The 17008-nt window shown below is 51.0% G+C and overlaps 1 protein-coding gene across 2 annotated transcripts in view; it reads left to right on the top strand.

Annotated features, from left to right (window-relative positions):
* Window positions 1–17008, top strand: part of FOXP1 (forkhead box P1) — a 554371-nt gene that overhangs the window by 406027 nt on the left and 131336 nt on the right. For both annotated transcript variants that reach the window (XM_081106428.1, XM_081106427.1), the window contains exon 5: window positions 8429–8530. In XM_081106428.1, the coding sequence (XP_080962554.1) occupies window positions 8429–8530 (102 nt within the window). The remainder of the gene's footprint in view (window positions 1–8428; window positions 8531–17008) is intronic.

Below are 17008 nucleotides of genomic sequence, written 5' to 3' on the forward strand. Positions count from 1 at the left end.
CTGTCTCTGCTCCAGTTTTCACCAGGTCAACCTGGTGCCATCGCAGAACCTTGTCTGCAAAGACTGGAGCGTGTGAGAAATCACGCTGTTAGGAATGCCCGAAGCAGAGGGCACTTTCTCCGTCGTCAGAACTCTGAGGACCGATGCTGCTGCTGAGAGCCTTTCCCTCGAGGTCACTGATTAAATCCAGTCTAAGGCGCTGCTGTCTGCCCCACCTGCTGTTGGGGGTTGAGCCAAGTGAATCAACTACAATGAATGCTCGGACTCTCCCCTTTTTATGCAGTATCCCAGGATAACCAGGTGCTGTGTGTGGTGTGTGGTGTGTGGTGTGTGTGTGTGTGTGTGTGTGCGTGCAGTAGTAGTAGTTATATAAATAACACACTTGCATTCTGTTGGAGAGCTCACTGCCTTGGAACACTGTTGATTCTGTAAGAGCACATTTTGTCCTATCAGGCACTGAGTAATTCCTTCTATAGTGATCCACAAACCTTTCCATCCTGCATGACGTGAGAGCTTTGCGGAGCAGGAAGGCAGTGGATGCCCCGGTCTGGTACAGAGCGATGGGCAGGCTGTGGGAGGTATGAGGACTCGGTGAAGATGGCTGCTCTAGCAGGTTTGCGCCACGATAGCAAATTCGTTCAGAGGGAAAAGGCTCTGCAGAGGCAACCGAGGTGTATGGAGGCTGAGAACCAAACGCGAGGACACGACCTCTTCCCTCCTCCGGTCCTCACGCTGCTTTTCATTGCCAGCTTTTCCTCCCCGCCCCCATGCACAGTGACTGCTGTTGAGCCTGTGAAATGATCCGAGAAGCAGGTTTGATCTTGAGGGGTGGGGACAGTCTCGGGAAAGAAGTGAGAGGACAGGGCTGACTCTGAGCAGCCTCAGACGCTGGAAGCGGGACAAGTCCTAGGCAGACGGCAAAGAGCGGCTGGCCACTCGCAATGCCGCCTGTGCGCCCAGGTGTCGGGACCTCACACCCGACCCAGGAGGCTCACTCAACTGCTGCAGATTATCTGTGGGGAGACACACGTGTTCAAAGTTTGCAACTAGTTTGAAATCATTTCAGATAAAAGAACACATGGATGTTATTTTGTTTTCCCTTTTCACTTCCTTTTCAGAAAATCAAAATGAGTTTGAGCTTTAAGAACGGCTCATAAGTAATGTCCTTGCATCTTAGCTAAATTTTGAAATTCTTTTGGGCAACTGATTGCAAGCTTTGTTTGTATAAAATTGTGTCCAGTGTGTCTTTGGGGAATCTCAGAAGACTGGGAGCAACCTGAGATGAGGGTTGGCAAACACAGAAATTTGAATTCCGTGTAATTTTAATGTCATAAAATGTTTTTCCTGTTATTATTTTCCCAGCTAGTTAAGTAAGTAGAAACCGTTCTTATCTCATGAGCTGAACAGAAACAGGTTCTGAGTTGGATTTGCTCTGTGGACCCGTGACCTTGAGCTTGCAGTTGGTCATGTTTTTTGAAAGAGTCTGTGTCAGTGCTAATCTCAGCCCTCATCTCCAGGTGTGTCAGATAAGAAATTGTGTGAAAGTGTTCTGCCTTCTGCTGGCTGGCTTTAGGCCTGTGTGCATGCTGACTCAAACCATGTTTTATGTCAACTTGTTGATGTTTCTTACAATATGATAAACATGTTTTTGAACACCAGCTATCTTGAGAAATGTGCTAAAACCTAGGGATTCCAGCCCCTAAAATATAAGCACCTGCCATGAACTTGAGACGTGCATAGCTCGAAAGTTGTAAATATGCTTATTTAAAACATAATTGGTAAATAACAGATGGTACTTATTTAATAGGAATGTGAAGACACTGTTAAGAATAAAGTAATCTTGAACCAATAGAATGGAAGGTGTGTCAAAACTATGCAGGTTCTCAGTGAGCGTAGCAGCCTGGCCTGCCAATCAGCAGCAGGCTCCAGGCTCCAGGCTCAGCCTCCCTGTGGGCTGGGGCTGGGCTGGTGTTGTCCAGGAGGTGCTGACCATAGGTGGCTCCAAGCCTTGTGCAGCGAGGGGCAGAGATGAGAGCCAGGCGGGGCGGGAGCGGCCTGCCTCTGCCCGGCCTGGGAGCTTGCAGACCCACTCATTTGAGCTTATTGAAGGGAAATCAATGTGACCATGTGTGGCCCGCTGCGGGCCTGGCTTCCGCAGTCACCTGCACTCTGACAGCCTTGAGCGGTCTTTCCTGTAACCCAAGCCCAGCACTGTCACACAGCGTCGCGTCGTGCAGTGCCTGGCAGTTGTCACGTCTGCTCTGAAGGCAGTGTGGACTCAGCCCAGCCCGGGAGCTGCCCCGAGCGTGAAAGATGCCGGGATGGAATGGACGTGTCCGTTACGGACATCAGCAGCTGGTCTGGACCTGAGGTCAGGGTGGATCCTTGCTTCCTGAAGGAGAGCATTTGTCCTTTATTCACACCCTTCCTCTGTGTGTCTGCTCCTCTCGTTCCCTCACACACACACACACACACACACACACACACACACACACACACGTCCACATGCCTCCTTAGTCTAAATACAAAGGACCTGCCCTAGCTGGATTGGCTCAGTGGGTAGAGTGTCAGCCTGTGGACTGAAGGGTCGAGGATTCAATTCCAGTCAAGGGCACATGCTTCAGTTGCAGGTTCGATCCTTGGCCCTGGTCGGGTGAGTGCAGGAGGCAACCAGTCGAAGTCCCTCTCACATCAGTGTTTCTCTCTCTGTGTCTCTCCCCCTCCCTTCCACTCTCTCTAAAAATCAATAGAAAAAATATCCCTGTGAAGATTAACAATAAATAAGTAAATACATACATACAAAGGACCTAATTTCATCTCAAACAGGACCTCTTTTTAAAAATATATGTTTTTATTGATTTCAGGGAGGAAGAAAGAGGGAGAGAGGCATAGAAACATCAATGATGAAAGAGAATCATTGATCGTCTGCCTCCTGCTCGCCCCACACAGGGACCGAGACCACAACCCCGGCCTGTGCCCTGACCGGGAATCGAACTGGGACCCCCTGGTTCATAGGCCGATGCTCATCCACTGACCTGCGCTGGCCAGGCGTCTCTTTTTCCACATGCATCGGCTTCGGGTGCAGAACGGTGTAATTCAGCCTCTGTGTACACTGCTAGGCTACCCCCCTCAAAAGTCTAGTTACCATCCACCCGTGTGACTGACCCTCTTGGCAGGAACTGGCCTGTCTGAAGGGACCTTTCTGTTAGGAAAGTAAGACAAGCACATCCTCACTCCTTAGTTGTTTTGAAACAAATCTCTGACGTTCAGGCTGTGCGTCTGAGATGAAAGCCATCGATCTGGTTTGATGCATAGCAGGTGGCAGTGCTCAGGCAAAGGAACCCGCGGACACACCGGGCTGGTCTCTCTGCGGCTTCCAGTGGAGGCCCCATCGGTCCTGCCGGGTGTCCACTGACCAGCAGTGCACGACAGTAGCATTTTGGACTTCTTACCAGGGTACCAGGCATTTGTATAACAATGCTCGGATATACTAGTAGTCGTGTACACTAAGGATTTATTTCTCTTCTTTTTTTAATGACAATTTAACCCTTTGAGTGCCAACCAATATCCTAGGAACTATGCTAAAATTGCCAAGGCATTTTTGCTGATTTTACAGCAGTTTAGGAAAAAAATTATGAATCGCAAGTAAATGAAGTTACATATTCAATATCTTCCACAAAATCGTCATCTTCACAGCAAGAATTGACATATTTAGCAATGTCATCATCACTAATAAAAGCAGACTTAGAACTGGACACTGCAGGAGGAGTGCCATCGCGCTCCCTGCACTTTTGTCGAAAGACAGGAGGAGCGCGATCGCGCTCCCCGGCGCTCTAGGGGTTAACATTTAGATTACATTGATTAGTCCTTCATGGAAATCAGGAAAGCATCACCCTTTCGTGGTTGATTTTTACAGCACTTTTTAGGTTTGAATAAATTATGTTTTAAAATGCTTGCTGAGCACTGACAGTGTGGCTCAGTGGTTGAGTGTTGAACTATGAACCAGGAGGGCCAGGGTTCAGTTCCAGGTCAGGGCACATGCCCAGGTTGTAGGCCTGATCCCAAATGTGGGGCGTGGAGTGGGCAGCCGATGGATGGTTCTCTCTCATCACTGACGTCTCTCTCTCTCTCCCCCTGTCCCTTCCTCTCTCTGAAATCATTAAAAACAACACCAACAGCTCAAGCTGAGACCGAAGTCGATTGGGGGCTGTAGTGCGTTGGTCCCCCTGGGCCCACACCGTGATCAGGCCAGGGGGCTGTGGAGGAACTCACAGCAGTGCCTGTCCAGGCGAGTAATTCTTTGCACTGGTGTTACCTCTCCATCCCAAGTATTTGAAGCTATTTTACCTGTTTGCACTCTTTTGAGGAGAAATTTGGAAGCTAATTTACACATCTCCATCTTATACCTTCTCTCTCCAGTAGTTTTACTAAAATTCCTCTTGTTTTTCTACAAGTTCCTCAGCCTTTCCTACCCTGGTCTCTCTCTCTGATTATCTTCTTCAGTGGGTCTCTGTGTGAGCGGGAATTTGTGGTGTGATTATGGAAGTTCAGGCCACCCGTGCTGGGTCTGACTTTTCCCCCTTCAAACCAGCAAAGCAATGACCAGGATTCCATAGCTACTTTGAGATGTATGATCATTGCAGAGAGCAGCCCGATTGGCGTGTAGGTCTGAGGCCTGCACTGTGCCTCCTTTGCTGAAGCATGTATGAGAACATGCTCATAGAAGAATAGCTTTTTCTGTTTGTGTGCTTTTCAAAAAAAGACACTATCACCCCTTTTGCTGAAATGAGGAGTTGAGGACTTGATTATTAGATTCTCTGAAACTTATTTAAATACTAGTGGCCCAGTGCACAAATTTGTGCATGGTTGGGGTCCTTTAGCCTGGCAGGTGATCGGGGCCAATCAGGGGGACAGGCGGTGGGGGTCAGCCCACTGGGGGTGGGGAAGAGGGGCCGCAGGAGGTTGGCTGGCTGCAGGAGGTTGGCTGTGGGAGTGCACTGACCACCAGGGGACAGCTCCTGCATTGAGTGTCTGCCCTCTGGTTGTCAGTGCACGTCAAAGCAACTGGTCAACTGGTTGTTTGCTTGCTTAGGCTTTTATATATAGAGATTGAGTACCTGTTTTCTAAATATTTAGTGAAACGTGGCAAATTGCTTTAATGGAGTTTTGTAACTGTGTGGAGTTGTCCTGACTCCACTCCGTTTCAGTGTGAAACAGAGTGACCTTTCTGCTGTCCCCACACAGCCTCTCGCTGTCATCCAGGCCCTGGCTGCTTCCCCTGGCAGCTGGTCAGGCTGTTACTCCAGGAGCTCTGATGGCCACACTTAAAATACGTCCCAGTTCCCTTCCCAGGTCAAAGCCGGCCGTGGACCCTCCCAGGGAACTGCTCAGGTGGCGCCTGGAAGGGGTCTGTTTCCCTTACATGATGTACATGGAAGCCTCACTCTGCCCGCTTTACACCTACACATGTGCTGAGTGTCTCCACGGAGACAAGGAGGCCAGAGTCCAGGGGTGGGGCATCTCCCGGGAGACGGTAGACGGGGCTCAGGCCCAGGTCCAGGCCCTGCAGGCAGCCCCTTCCCTGCGGCTCCACGAGGCGGCCTCCGCCCACTGCCCCTCTCCAGGCGCCATAGCCGAGCTGCCTCTGAGGGCTGGCCGTGGTGAGCCCGGTAGGTGGAGGCCTCCCACAGGAGGCTGTGGTAGGGAGGAGGGCCCCATCTCTCCCCAGGTCTTTGCTTTGTGCCGCTTATCATCTGTGCCTTTGTGCCACAGCCCCTGTGCCTCTGAGACACCAAGGCACCACTTAACCTCACAGAGTGCCCTCAGAGCCTATTACTGTGCTCCAGCTAGGAGCTTAATTTAGTCAGGCTGCCCTTCTAGGAGAGGCACTACTTGTGCTGTTTCACCAATTTCGTGTGCCTGCTCATGAACCATGATCCTGACACTCATTTTCCCTCTCCCGAGATCGATGCATGGGAACCTCTCCTCACACCACCTCACCTTCCTCCCCTCACCACGTTGCTATAGCTCCTTAAAGCGGAAATCATTATTTTCTTACTAGAGGCCTGGTGCATGAATTTGTGCACCGGTGGGGTCCCTCAGCCTGGCCTGTGGGATCGGGCCAAAACTGGCTCTCTGACATCCCCCGAGGGGTCCCAGATTGCGAGAGGTTGCAGGCCAGGTCAAGGGACCCCACCGGTGCACAGTCGGGGCCGGGGAAGGACGCAGGAGGTTGGCCAGGGGAGGGACTGTGGGAGGGCTCCAGGGCATGTCTGGCCCATCTCACTCAGTCCCGATCAGCCAGATCCCAGCAGAAAGCTAACCTACCAGTTGGAATGTCTGCCCCCTGGTGGTCAAGGCACGTCATAGCAAGCGGTTGAGTGGCCCAAGCATATCATTAGCATATTATACTTTGATTGATTGAATGGACAACTGGACACTTAGCATACTAGGCTTTTATTATTTTATATAACAAAAGCCTAACATGCTAAGTGTCTGGTTGTCCGGTCAGCTGTTCAACCAATCAAATGATATGCTAAGGCTGCTCAACCGCTTGCTATGATGTGCATTGACCACCAGGGGGCAGACACTCCGACTGGTAGGTTAGCTTGCTGCTGGGATCTGGCTGATCGGGACTGAGTGAGATGGGCCAGACACACCCTGGAGCCCTCCCGAGGTCCCTCCTGCGTCTCTCCCTGGCCCCAACTGTGCACTGATGGGGTCCTTTGGTCTGGCTTGCACCCTCTCGCAATCCAGGACCCCTTGGAGGATGTTGGACAGCTGGTTTCGGCCCAATCCCATAGGCCAGGCTGAGGGACCCCACTGGTGGCATGAATTTGTGCACTGGGCCTCTAGTATAGGCTATAAGTCCATTGTGTGCAATGTAGACTCTATAGTTTCAGACCTTTTGTATGATGACCAGGTACACTGCGTGTGCATCTTCCTCGAGGCACACATGACAATCTTACTGGGAAGTCACCAGGAAATCTCGTTCCTCTCAACTCTGGCCCCTCCTTTAGTGAACATGCCTCACACCTTCCATGTGCACACTCCTGGTTCTCGGCTAATGGGCTGAAGTAAAACATCGCTTCTCACGTGATTTTCTTGCTCAGAGTCGGCCAACGTCAGTCGTCTGGCCTTGGCCCTGTGCTGGGTGTGGCTGGCTGGGGCTCGGAGTAAATTCTTCGACAGCAAGTGTCCCCAGGAGGATTTACCAGTGACACACTTTTTCTTTTGTATTTGAACTTTTTAAAAAGATGGGTCTTAATGTACAGGGAATACAGTCAATAATGTTGTACTCACTTTGCACAGTGATGGGTGGTGACTGGACATAAGTATATAAAGGCAGCTCCACTATGCTGTGTGCCTGAAACTAACATAATGTTGTATGGCAACTGTCCTTTACCTAAAACAGGACAGAACTGAAACATGCACTCTGCACTTCGGAGGACTCTCCTGTTTTCCGTTTGCTTTACCTCCGGTTCGTATCACCGCTGTAGTTGCTGCCTTTAAATAACACCCTCCTCTGGCAGAAGCCTTAGACAGTCATTTGTGGGAGACACACCAGCTTTGTTCAGAGGTGCAGGACGTGCCCTTCAAGTCAACTTAGAGGTCAAATGTGGAAAGTCCTCCCCTTACACAGTCCACCGGGGCTCCCTTAGTAGAGCTCCCCTGTTAGTCTTCCTTCCCAAGTGACGTCACCCACTGTGCGCGCCACCTAACTCTTCCTGGTTTGGGGCTCGGACGAGGTGAATGTGCTCCTTTCACCTTGAGTCCCCGAGCTGCCCCCGCGGAAGTGGAGGAGGGGAGGTGCCTCTTCTCCGACGTTTCTGCCTTTGCCAGGTGCCTCCCAGCTGCCTTTGCCCGCCTCCCTCACATTCTCATCGCCGTGTCGGCGTGCCGTGTTGATTTTTGGTGGGGATAAAATGTCTGCCTAGGTGGTTGCTGTCCCTAAAGAACTCTGTGAAACTGAACAAACCTAAGAGAATGTCAACAGATTCAGGAATGCTTTTCAACTTAGACGGGTGGAAAGTTTTGTTTGCTGTTCCATTTGCCTGGAATTGGGAAAGACGGTAACTTGTTCTCCCCTCACCCCCACCCCCCATGTGTTTTTATTGATTTCAGAGAGGAAGGGAGAGAGAAACAGAGAGAGAGAGAGAGAGAGAGAGAGAGAGAGAGAGAGAGAGAGAGAGAAACATCAATGATGAGCGATTCATTGATTGGCTGCGTCCTGCATGGCCCCTACTGGGGATCGAGCCCGCAACCTGGGCATGTGCCCTGGACCAGAATCGAACCTTCAGGCCAGCGCTCTATCCACCGAGCCAGACCGGCCAGGGCGGGAGCTCGTCCTTAAGTGCCCCGTGGAGTCCCAGCGCAGCTGCTCTGACCTGTGGTAACGGAGACCTGTCTCTTCCACTTTTCCTTGCAGGCCCTTCAGGTGGCAAGACAGCTCCTCCTCCAGCAGCAGCAGCAGCAGCAGGTTAGCGGGATCAAGTCTCCCAAGAGGAATGACAAGCAGACAGCCCTGCAGGTAACGTTGTTTTTTGAAGCACCTCGGTGTGCGCCCTGAGCGGGACTCAAACCCGCAGCCTGTCAGTGCACCGGGCAGCGTGCCCTCCAACGGAGCCACACGGCCGAGGGCCAGGTAGCAATCCTTTTAAGAGTAAACGACGTTACCCACGTGGACGGCACTGACCAGGGGCTGTGTGAGGATGGCAGTCACCTGCGGGCCTCCGTGGAGGTGCCGCTAGCTTCCCAGCGGAGTGTGCCGTCGCAGGCAAAGGTCTGTTGAACCCGAACGTGTTGTCGTTGGGTGAGACCTGCTGGTGTCAGGACAGTCGGCCGATGCGCGGGCGCAGGTGTGGTGCTTGGGCCGCTCGCTATGAGAGAGGGTCACGGTGCTCACATGCATCGCCACCTTCTCTGTCGACAGGTCTACGCGGTCCCTCATGATGGGGTGCACACATACCTCCTTCAGTGTGGGCGGGGGGGGGGGAGGGGCGGTCAGGGGACAGTGGGCAGTGTCTGGAGACCTGTTTATTTTTCACGCTTGGGGGAGCGGTGGTGCGGCTGACACGCTGGGAAGTGGGAAGTAGAGGCAGGGATGAGGCTGGACACCCTGCGTTGCAGAAAAGTCCCTGCCACACACCACTGTCAGCCCCCGATGCCACCAGCCTCAGGAGCTGTTCCCGGGACGAAGAGGCTGTGCTATTCTTAACGCACCTGGTCATGGTTGTCATGTACACTCTTCTTGAGTGGATGTTTTCCACATACTTCTGAATTATTCATAAAAAGTGAGGAGCAGTTTTTATATAAAGATACCAAGAAATACTGTGTTAGTGACTTCTTTTCAGGCACAATGTGGGAAGGAGTGAGTTTATACAAGTTTAATTTTGATTTTCTATCGGAGCAGAACACTTTAATAGAAACTTCAAAGAGCCTTGGCTTGGGGTTGACACTCCCATCCGGAGAGGGTGGTGCAGGCCGAGGTGGCCGCTCCTGCCCGAGCGGAGGGTGGCGTCCCGGCGTGGGGCTGCGTGGGCTTCCCACACGGACACTCGGGACAGAATCTCCAACTGCTGCTGAGGGCAGAACTCGGTGCTAAATCATTGGATCACGCGGTCAACCCAGATTCTGGATTGTGTTGACTCTTCTCAGATCAGAGCAAACCACTGCCCAGCGCACCTTCCCTGGCGGCGGCCACAGGACCTCGGGCAGCCGTCCTTCTGCGCCCCCGGGGGCAGCGTGGCCGCCGCGGGAGGCGGGGCGCCGTGGGGGCATTTGGCCGGACGGTGGGTGCACGTTGTTTCCGGCGCTTCCCAAAGCGCCTCCTGGCAGAGCCTCGCCAGCCCCCTGCTGGTTGGTGTTCACGGCCGTTTTGACGAGGGAGAGCCGGGCCGTCCAGCTGCCCGCAGGGCGGTCGTGCAGAGGCCTCGGACAGCTCCGAGGACGGGCTGGGACGGCGCTGACCGTTCAGCTGGGAGCCTGTTTCTCAAGAGTCAGATAAGCTGGAAGGACCGCACCGAACCGATTCCGTCGTCAGCCTGGGACTGGTGTTTCAGAGGTCAGCAGCGGAGGCCGCGCTGTGGATTCCAGAGCAGAGCCCATTGCTGGGACGCAGCACGGCACTGGGACCTGTCCTGCCGACAGGGATGCCGTTAAAATGCTAAGGCATCCACGCGCACGGGCGCGAGCCAGCCTGCCACTCGGCGATCCTGGTGACTGTCCGCTCTCGCACGGCCTGACACCTGGGGATTCGTCAGCCCCCAGTGTCTGGGGAAAGTCTGTTATTGGGGGTGGACGCTGACAGAGAGTGGAGCTGAGCTCAGAGACTTAAGGAAACAGCGCGCACGTCCGGGCTCCTGGGCGCTGCCCGCCGTGTGGAGTACCGTGTGTCACTCTTTACACTAGACTCATTTTCCCTCATACTTGCTTTTTTAAAAAACACCTACATATGGCATTTTTAGGTAACGTCTTTTCCAAGATGAATGAAGTTCCTTTAGGGCTAAGTATATGAAGTCGGGTTTCAGAGGGTCCCTTTGGGGCTCTGTTCTTCTTGCCCGTTGCGCTGTTGCAGCTGCAGGACAGTATGATAGAGCTTCGTTTTTCTTGGCAAGGACAGCGTCAGGGCCACCGAACGCACTGGCTGAGGGGCCGTCTTGATGCTGCCTTTGCTAATGAAGATGTTCACTCGCTCCCTACCCTCAGTGGGAGGCTGGACAAGCAGAGAATTTAGATCAGCTTTAGGAATTGATTGGGGGAAAGAGTTGGTTGTGTCTGTGTGTGTGTGCGTGTGTGTGTGTGTGTGTGCACACGTGCAGCATGGAGGATGGCTCCTCAGCTGCCTGGTGTGGTCATGCAGATTCACTGAGCTTTATCAGGTTGGCAGGCCTTCCACAGCCAGGCAGAAATGACTAGCCGAGGTCCCATGTAGGTTATGCAGTTATGAAAACACGTATGTGGGCTCTGGGACTCACAGAAGGGGTCACCTGTGCATGTGAACATGCCTGGCACGCCTCGCCGGCGCTCAGCCCGGGCCCTGGACTGGATGGGACCCTTCGGTGCGTCTCAGGGCTGTTCCTTGCCGACCCCCTCCCTTCGCTGCTAGAGACCTATTTTCACAGACGTCCGGCTTTCCGCATGGAGGAGGCTGCACAGGGAGGAAGAATTTGATCTGCTGATAGCTGGAGGAGAAAGAAAGCAACCCAAATCCCCAAATACACTGTGACTCATATTTTAAGCATATCTCACACTTCCCTGCTTCAGGCTTGGCAGCGCTCCCCAGCTTCAGGCTGGTGATGCAAACAAAAGAACATGGAAAGTTAGAGGAGCTCTCTGTGGTTATTCGATAGAGAGCACAGAATGCAGTCAAACATCCCCAATTTCAACTAATTTCAGGGAGATCAGCGTAAAGAGAGAATCATGTTCTTTGCTACGCATATTGAACAAAATCTGAGCTACCACATTCTTGGGTGACATTGTGGTTTATAGAGAAGACTGGTTGAGTATAGATACTGCTTCCCAAGTTCTTTAAAAATACTTACTAGCCTAAATAGCCTCTTATTTTAGTCTTTATTTGCTTTGCCAATTTTTCATGAATGATACAAATGAAAACTGGCCTCATGTAAAATTCAGAATCAGAATGAGCTGAGTTAATTCCATGCAACTTGGTGGGCACTTCTCGAACAGCTGCAGCGTGGGGAGCATCTGACCGACGCCCACGGGTACGAGACCGTGGGAGACACGGAGCCTGCCTTCAGAATGCTTATGAGTTGTAAAAAATTAACACGTTTTCGCTGCAGAAAGAAAATTATATGTAAGTAAAAGTGGTAGGCTTACTTTTATAAATATTTATGTACTTCTGAAGATTGCTTAAACAAGTGAAATAAATGCTTAATAGTGCAGGTGTGCTCATAAGCTGGAAAATGTGGAACTTTACTGGCTGAAGATTAATTTGTGAGTAGATGAGCAATTTTATTGATCACATTTTGGAACTTTGACCGCCATTTCTGGGTAGTAATTCATTTTGGTTCTATAAGCATCTAGTTGTTGGCATGAGTACGTACACTGGAAGGAAGTCAAATGACACATTTTCTCCTAAGAAAGTAAAGTACATGTGGATTCTGGCAGCATGGAGGTTAGGAAGAGAGTCACCCTGTGTGATGCTTGCAGTGGGAAGCTGGCCACAGCTTCAGGCCAACACTGAAGCATTGGAATGTGAACCCCGTCACCTGGTAGATTTCCTCTGGCCTGTCCCTCCCTTCCAAGGTCAGGCCAGGCACAGCGCCCCCTCGGGATGGCCCCCGGGGCCGGGGCCCGGGAGCGCCCCTGGCAGGTGAGCCCCTGGCCCGCTGGCGCTCGGGAAGGAGAGGACGCCTGCTCTACCTGAGGGGCTCGCAGGCCAGATCCGCAGTGCGCCTCGGCCTGTGTTTGCAGTTACATAAAACACGCTGTAGGCGGCATTTTCCCTTTGCGTGAATGCCACATAGAACCGCATCACCTCCCTTCGTTCCCATGGGAATAAACTGGTAAGCGGAAACCTTTTAAGAAAACCACTATTTTATGCTGTAGATAGTAAAATGGAATAGTTCTTAAATACTGACCCTTAAAAAATATCCCTAAGCAGTGAATTAATTAAGTGGATAATTCAGGACAAGGAGCCAAATTCTTTTAAAAATGTATAGAATTAACATTGTCTACAGGTGACATCCCTGCCATTAAATTGGTATGAAGTGTTGAAATTTCAGTACCTTTATCACTTGACCTTGGAGGATCCCAAAACTCAAAAAAAAATGAGTCTTGATAAGAGACAATAAAGTAGAAATGATATTTCAGAAACGTCATTAAATCTTTCAGATCACACACCCGATAAAACTGTGACGGCACAGTGGCCCCTCCTCCAGGCCAGCCCTCACACAGAACCGTGTGTCTAATGACGGGGGTTTCATGGACCCCAGGAAGCCCATCTTGTTGCCCAGGTTTAATATCTTCGCTTTAAGAATTTATTTTTTTTCTAAAATAATGTTTTGTCCTTGCTGCCCTCCAAAATTCTGAGTTTAGTTGTAATATCGTGAGCTCACTCACTCTTCCATTTCAGCAGCACAGGGTGACTGTGTCCTGGGTGTACTTACTGATAATTCTCATTCTCAGAAGTAGCTCAGTTCGGACATTTAATTATATGGTCACCTTAGTTATATGTATCTAAGCCTTAAAAGGCAAGTGTGATGCTAATATTTTATATGTAAGCATGTATTTGTCACCATGTACACAGATAATTAATGGTTAGTAAGTGCGTAATGTGGACGAGCCCCGGCTACCCTATGGTACAGGAATGATTATTAAATTACTAGAGGCCCAGTGTACAAAATTCATTCACGGGTAGGGTCCCTAGGCCTGGCCTGTGATCAGGGCCAATCTGTGGGGTGACTGGTGGGGCGATTGGGGGGCCCCTGCTGGCACCCACCTTGGAGGTGACAGGTGGGGCAATTGTGGGGGCAGCGCCGGCCCACTCACTGGTCGGCCCTGCCCCCGCCACCGGTCGCCTCCTTCTGTGGGGTGACCAGCGGGGCAGTCGGAGGGCGGGGGGCCCTGCTGGCACCCACCTTGGCTGGCCTGGGGCCTGCAGGCTGTGAGCAGCTCCTGCGCTGAGCGTCTGCCCCCTGGTGGCCAGTGCGCATTATAGCGACCGGTCATTCCACTGGTTGTTCTGTGTTCGGTTGATTTGCATATTAGGCTTTTATTATGTAGGATTCTCCGGGTGAGGAAAGTTGAACTTAGCAACTTAGAGGGGTTAAGTGACCTGCTCCAGAGCGTGCAGCCAGTGGCAGCACCAAGATGGGAATGGGCTGTATAGGGCCACAGGTAAGCTGACCCCACAGGCCAGCCCATCACCGCTTCTCCTTCCATGTGGACTGCTCAGCAGCTGCTGAGGGCCGTGTTTTCCACAGATAAATCATTATATGTTCCATATCATAGGCAAGAATAAAACCAAGCCACCCAATTCCACGGTCAGTGTCTGGATTTCAGTGCAGGGACCAGGACCTGCATCGTTATGTAACTGTCACCTTGCCTGTGTGTGTCACGGCCGTGAGCAGCAGCAACGAAAGGCAGTTTCTTACCCTCCAGGGTGAAGTGCTCTTACGCACTCCCATGTGTTGGAACACGGAAAAGTATGTTATAATCATTGTTGGGGCTAGGAGGTGGGGAAAAACATCGTTGACTGGTCAAAAATGTGTAAATTGCTGACAAAATGACACATGTAATTAAGAGTGCTCCTACTATTTTACCTTGTGGTTTACACCTTCAGTGTTGAAAAAGAGAGTGACTCCCACCTCGCTAATTACCATTATCACTGGAATGCCCCGGCTGGCGTCATTAGCTCCATGTGCATTTAATTAGAGGAAGGCTGGAATTGGATTTAACTTATTACTTTTTCATGGATCACTTTCTTGTCATCACTTCAAATTGGATTGCAGCCCCAGGTAACTAATTATGAGAGCCAGAGGATCAAGAGTGAAAAAAAAGGTAATTAGGAATAACACTGTGGGACCCTTGCTGGTCGTCCACTTGCCTCGGGCGGGGGGTGGGGGCTGTGTTTTGTAGTCTCACAGATTAGGGAGTGAGAGGGATGTATGGTTGCTGGGCATCATGGGAGTCTATCACCACCCATAGCGGTTTCTATGATATACAACTGATGTGAAGATGTCAAATCAACGTGGTTCCACAATCAGCGCCTTAATACCTAGATTACACTTGTAAAGCAACAGATTGGCTGGAGGTATGAGGCATCCAACAACTGTAGCCCGGGGGCCCCCCACACACATTACAGCAAAGCTGTCAGACGCCCCTGAGCCAAAGTGCAGGGTATTTTAAGGAAGGGAGTTAGGGTTTAATGAACGTATTAATGTTCCAGAAACATCATTCACCTCTGACAGGAAGACATAGCAGGCGGGACAGCAGGAGGGTTAGGGCTCGTGCGTCGGGAGTTCTGTCCGTTTTCAGCAGACGCAGGCGCTGGCCGCCTCCTCCGGTGCCGTGCCGCCCGGGGCGCCTCCTCCGGTGCCGTGCCGCCCGGGGCGCCTCCTCCGGTGCCGTGCCGCCCGGGCTGCCTCCTCCGGTGCCGTGCCGCCCGGGCTGCCTCCTCCGGTGCCGTGCCGCCCGGGCTGCCTCCTCCGGTGCCGTGCCGCCCGGGGCGCGGATGGGCCGGTTCTGGTCCCTCCTGCCCCATCGAAAAAGACTGTAAAACAGATTATATTGTTTCCATGTGCAGGGCAGAATTCAGAACTGCAAGCAATCAATTTTATTGACAATGTCTGAAAAAAGTGTTGATGACAGTTTGAGGATGTGAAAGTTGGATTTTTAAAGTTGCCAGTACTAAGTGTGGCAAAAAAGAAAAGAAAAAGGAAGGAAGGAAAGAAGACAAAAGAAAAGAAAAAAGAAAAAAAAAGAAAAGAAAAGAAAAGAAAAGAAAAGAAAAGGTTGAAATTAACCTCATTACTCAGAAAAAGCCCTGAGGTCGCTTTCTGAGAAGGGGCTCTGATGGGCGATGATGGCACGATGAGACGATGAGACGAGACGAGACGTCCTGAGACTCAGCCTGTGGGTTACCTTGGCGAGAGAAGAGCATCCGAGAAGGGAATCACCAGCTGAGAGGGCCTGAGTTTCCTTAAGTTGTTTAAAATGGGTCTTAATGTTCTGTTAATGTCAGCAAATAGACGTGAGTCAGTCTTGGGTGGCTTTCAAGCAGGGCAGGGAGGCTCGAGGCTGCTTGCTCTTCTGCGAGAAGCAGGGGTGCGAGGCGCCCACCCTGAGGGCCCTGCAGTGTTCCCACGTGACCCCATGCTTCTCCTGGGATCGGCTTCTTTTCCTGTGAACCTTCTAGGCAAAATCTCAAGAAACAAAACAGTAATATCAAGTCTAATGCAGAAAATTAAAGCTTTTTTTAACATTTTCAGTCGGTTTAGAATTTTTGTACACAACATCGTCTGTGGTTGAAAGAGGGCACGGCAAGGTCAAGTGATGTAGTGGTTTCCATCTTCCACGGGCTCAGTGTGATAAAAGCAGAGCCTTGATTTGGTAAGTCTGCAGGAATTTCGATGAAGTGCAGAGGTCACGTTCCCTGTCAATTTGAGTAGCCAGCATTTTTAAACTACTGCTTTTTCTTCCTTTTTGTGTGTCTTTTCTCCCCTGCCCCCGCCTCACCATGAACCGTGTCCCTTTCCTGACACATGCACAGTGAGTCCTCCAATCTGAAACTCATTAGCACACAGCACTGGGCCCTGGCCAGTGGTTAGAAAATTTCCTGAAGCTGGAATAACAGCATTTGGTGCGAGCACCACGGAGCAGAAGTGACAACGGGGTAGTCTCGCTTCCCTGGCCGCGGGCCCTGCCGGGAAGCCAGCGGCCCGTGCCGCCAGCACCGGGAGACGGGGCTGGCGAATGGAGAAGCTCGCTCCTTAGAGAAATGAGCTTCGGACATCTCAGGGCGATACCCTTTTCCCCAGCACTTATTATTTTAATTGGGCTGTAGGTATTTATCAACATTGGCTGCAGGAACATGAAAGCAAGCCGTTGGAGAAAAAGTATGAAAACAATTTCTGTGAGATAATATTTTTCACTTTTGTAACTATAGGGAATTCATTTATTCATTCATTCATTCAAACTTTATTCATTGAACCTCCCTATATCCAGGCCATGTGACCAAGATGGAACTCTTGCCCTCACATTAGAACAGTACACAATTCACTGTGGGTCAGGATAATGTAAGCCAGGCTTTCAAACGGGAAACTGAGTCCCCAAATATGGCAGCGATAGTATTATATTAAATGGCAGGCGCTGAAAGTGTGCTGTGTGCTCACCACATGGGGCAGTCATGGCGAACCTATGACACGCGTGTCAGAGCTGACACGCGAACTCGTTTTTTTGGTTGATTTTTCTTTGTTAAATGGCATTTAAATATATAAAATAAATATCAAAAATATGTCTTTGTTTTACTATGGTTGCAAATATC

Source organism: Myotis nattereri (genome assembly GCF_964212035.1).
Source record: "Myotis nattereri genome assembly, chromosome: 14".
Classification (NCBI taxonomy): Eukaryota; Metazoa; Chordata; class Mammalia; order Chiroptera; family Vespertilionidae; genus Myotis; species Myotis nattereri.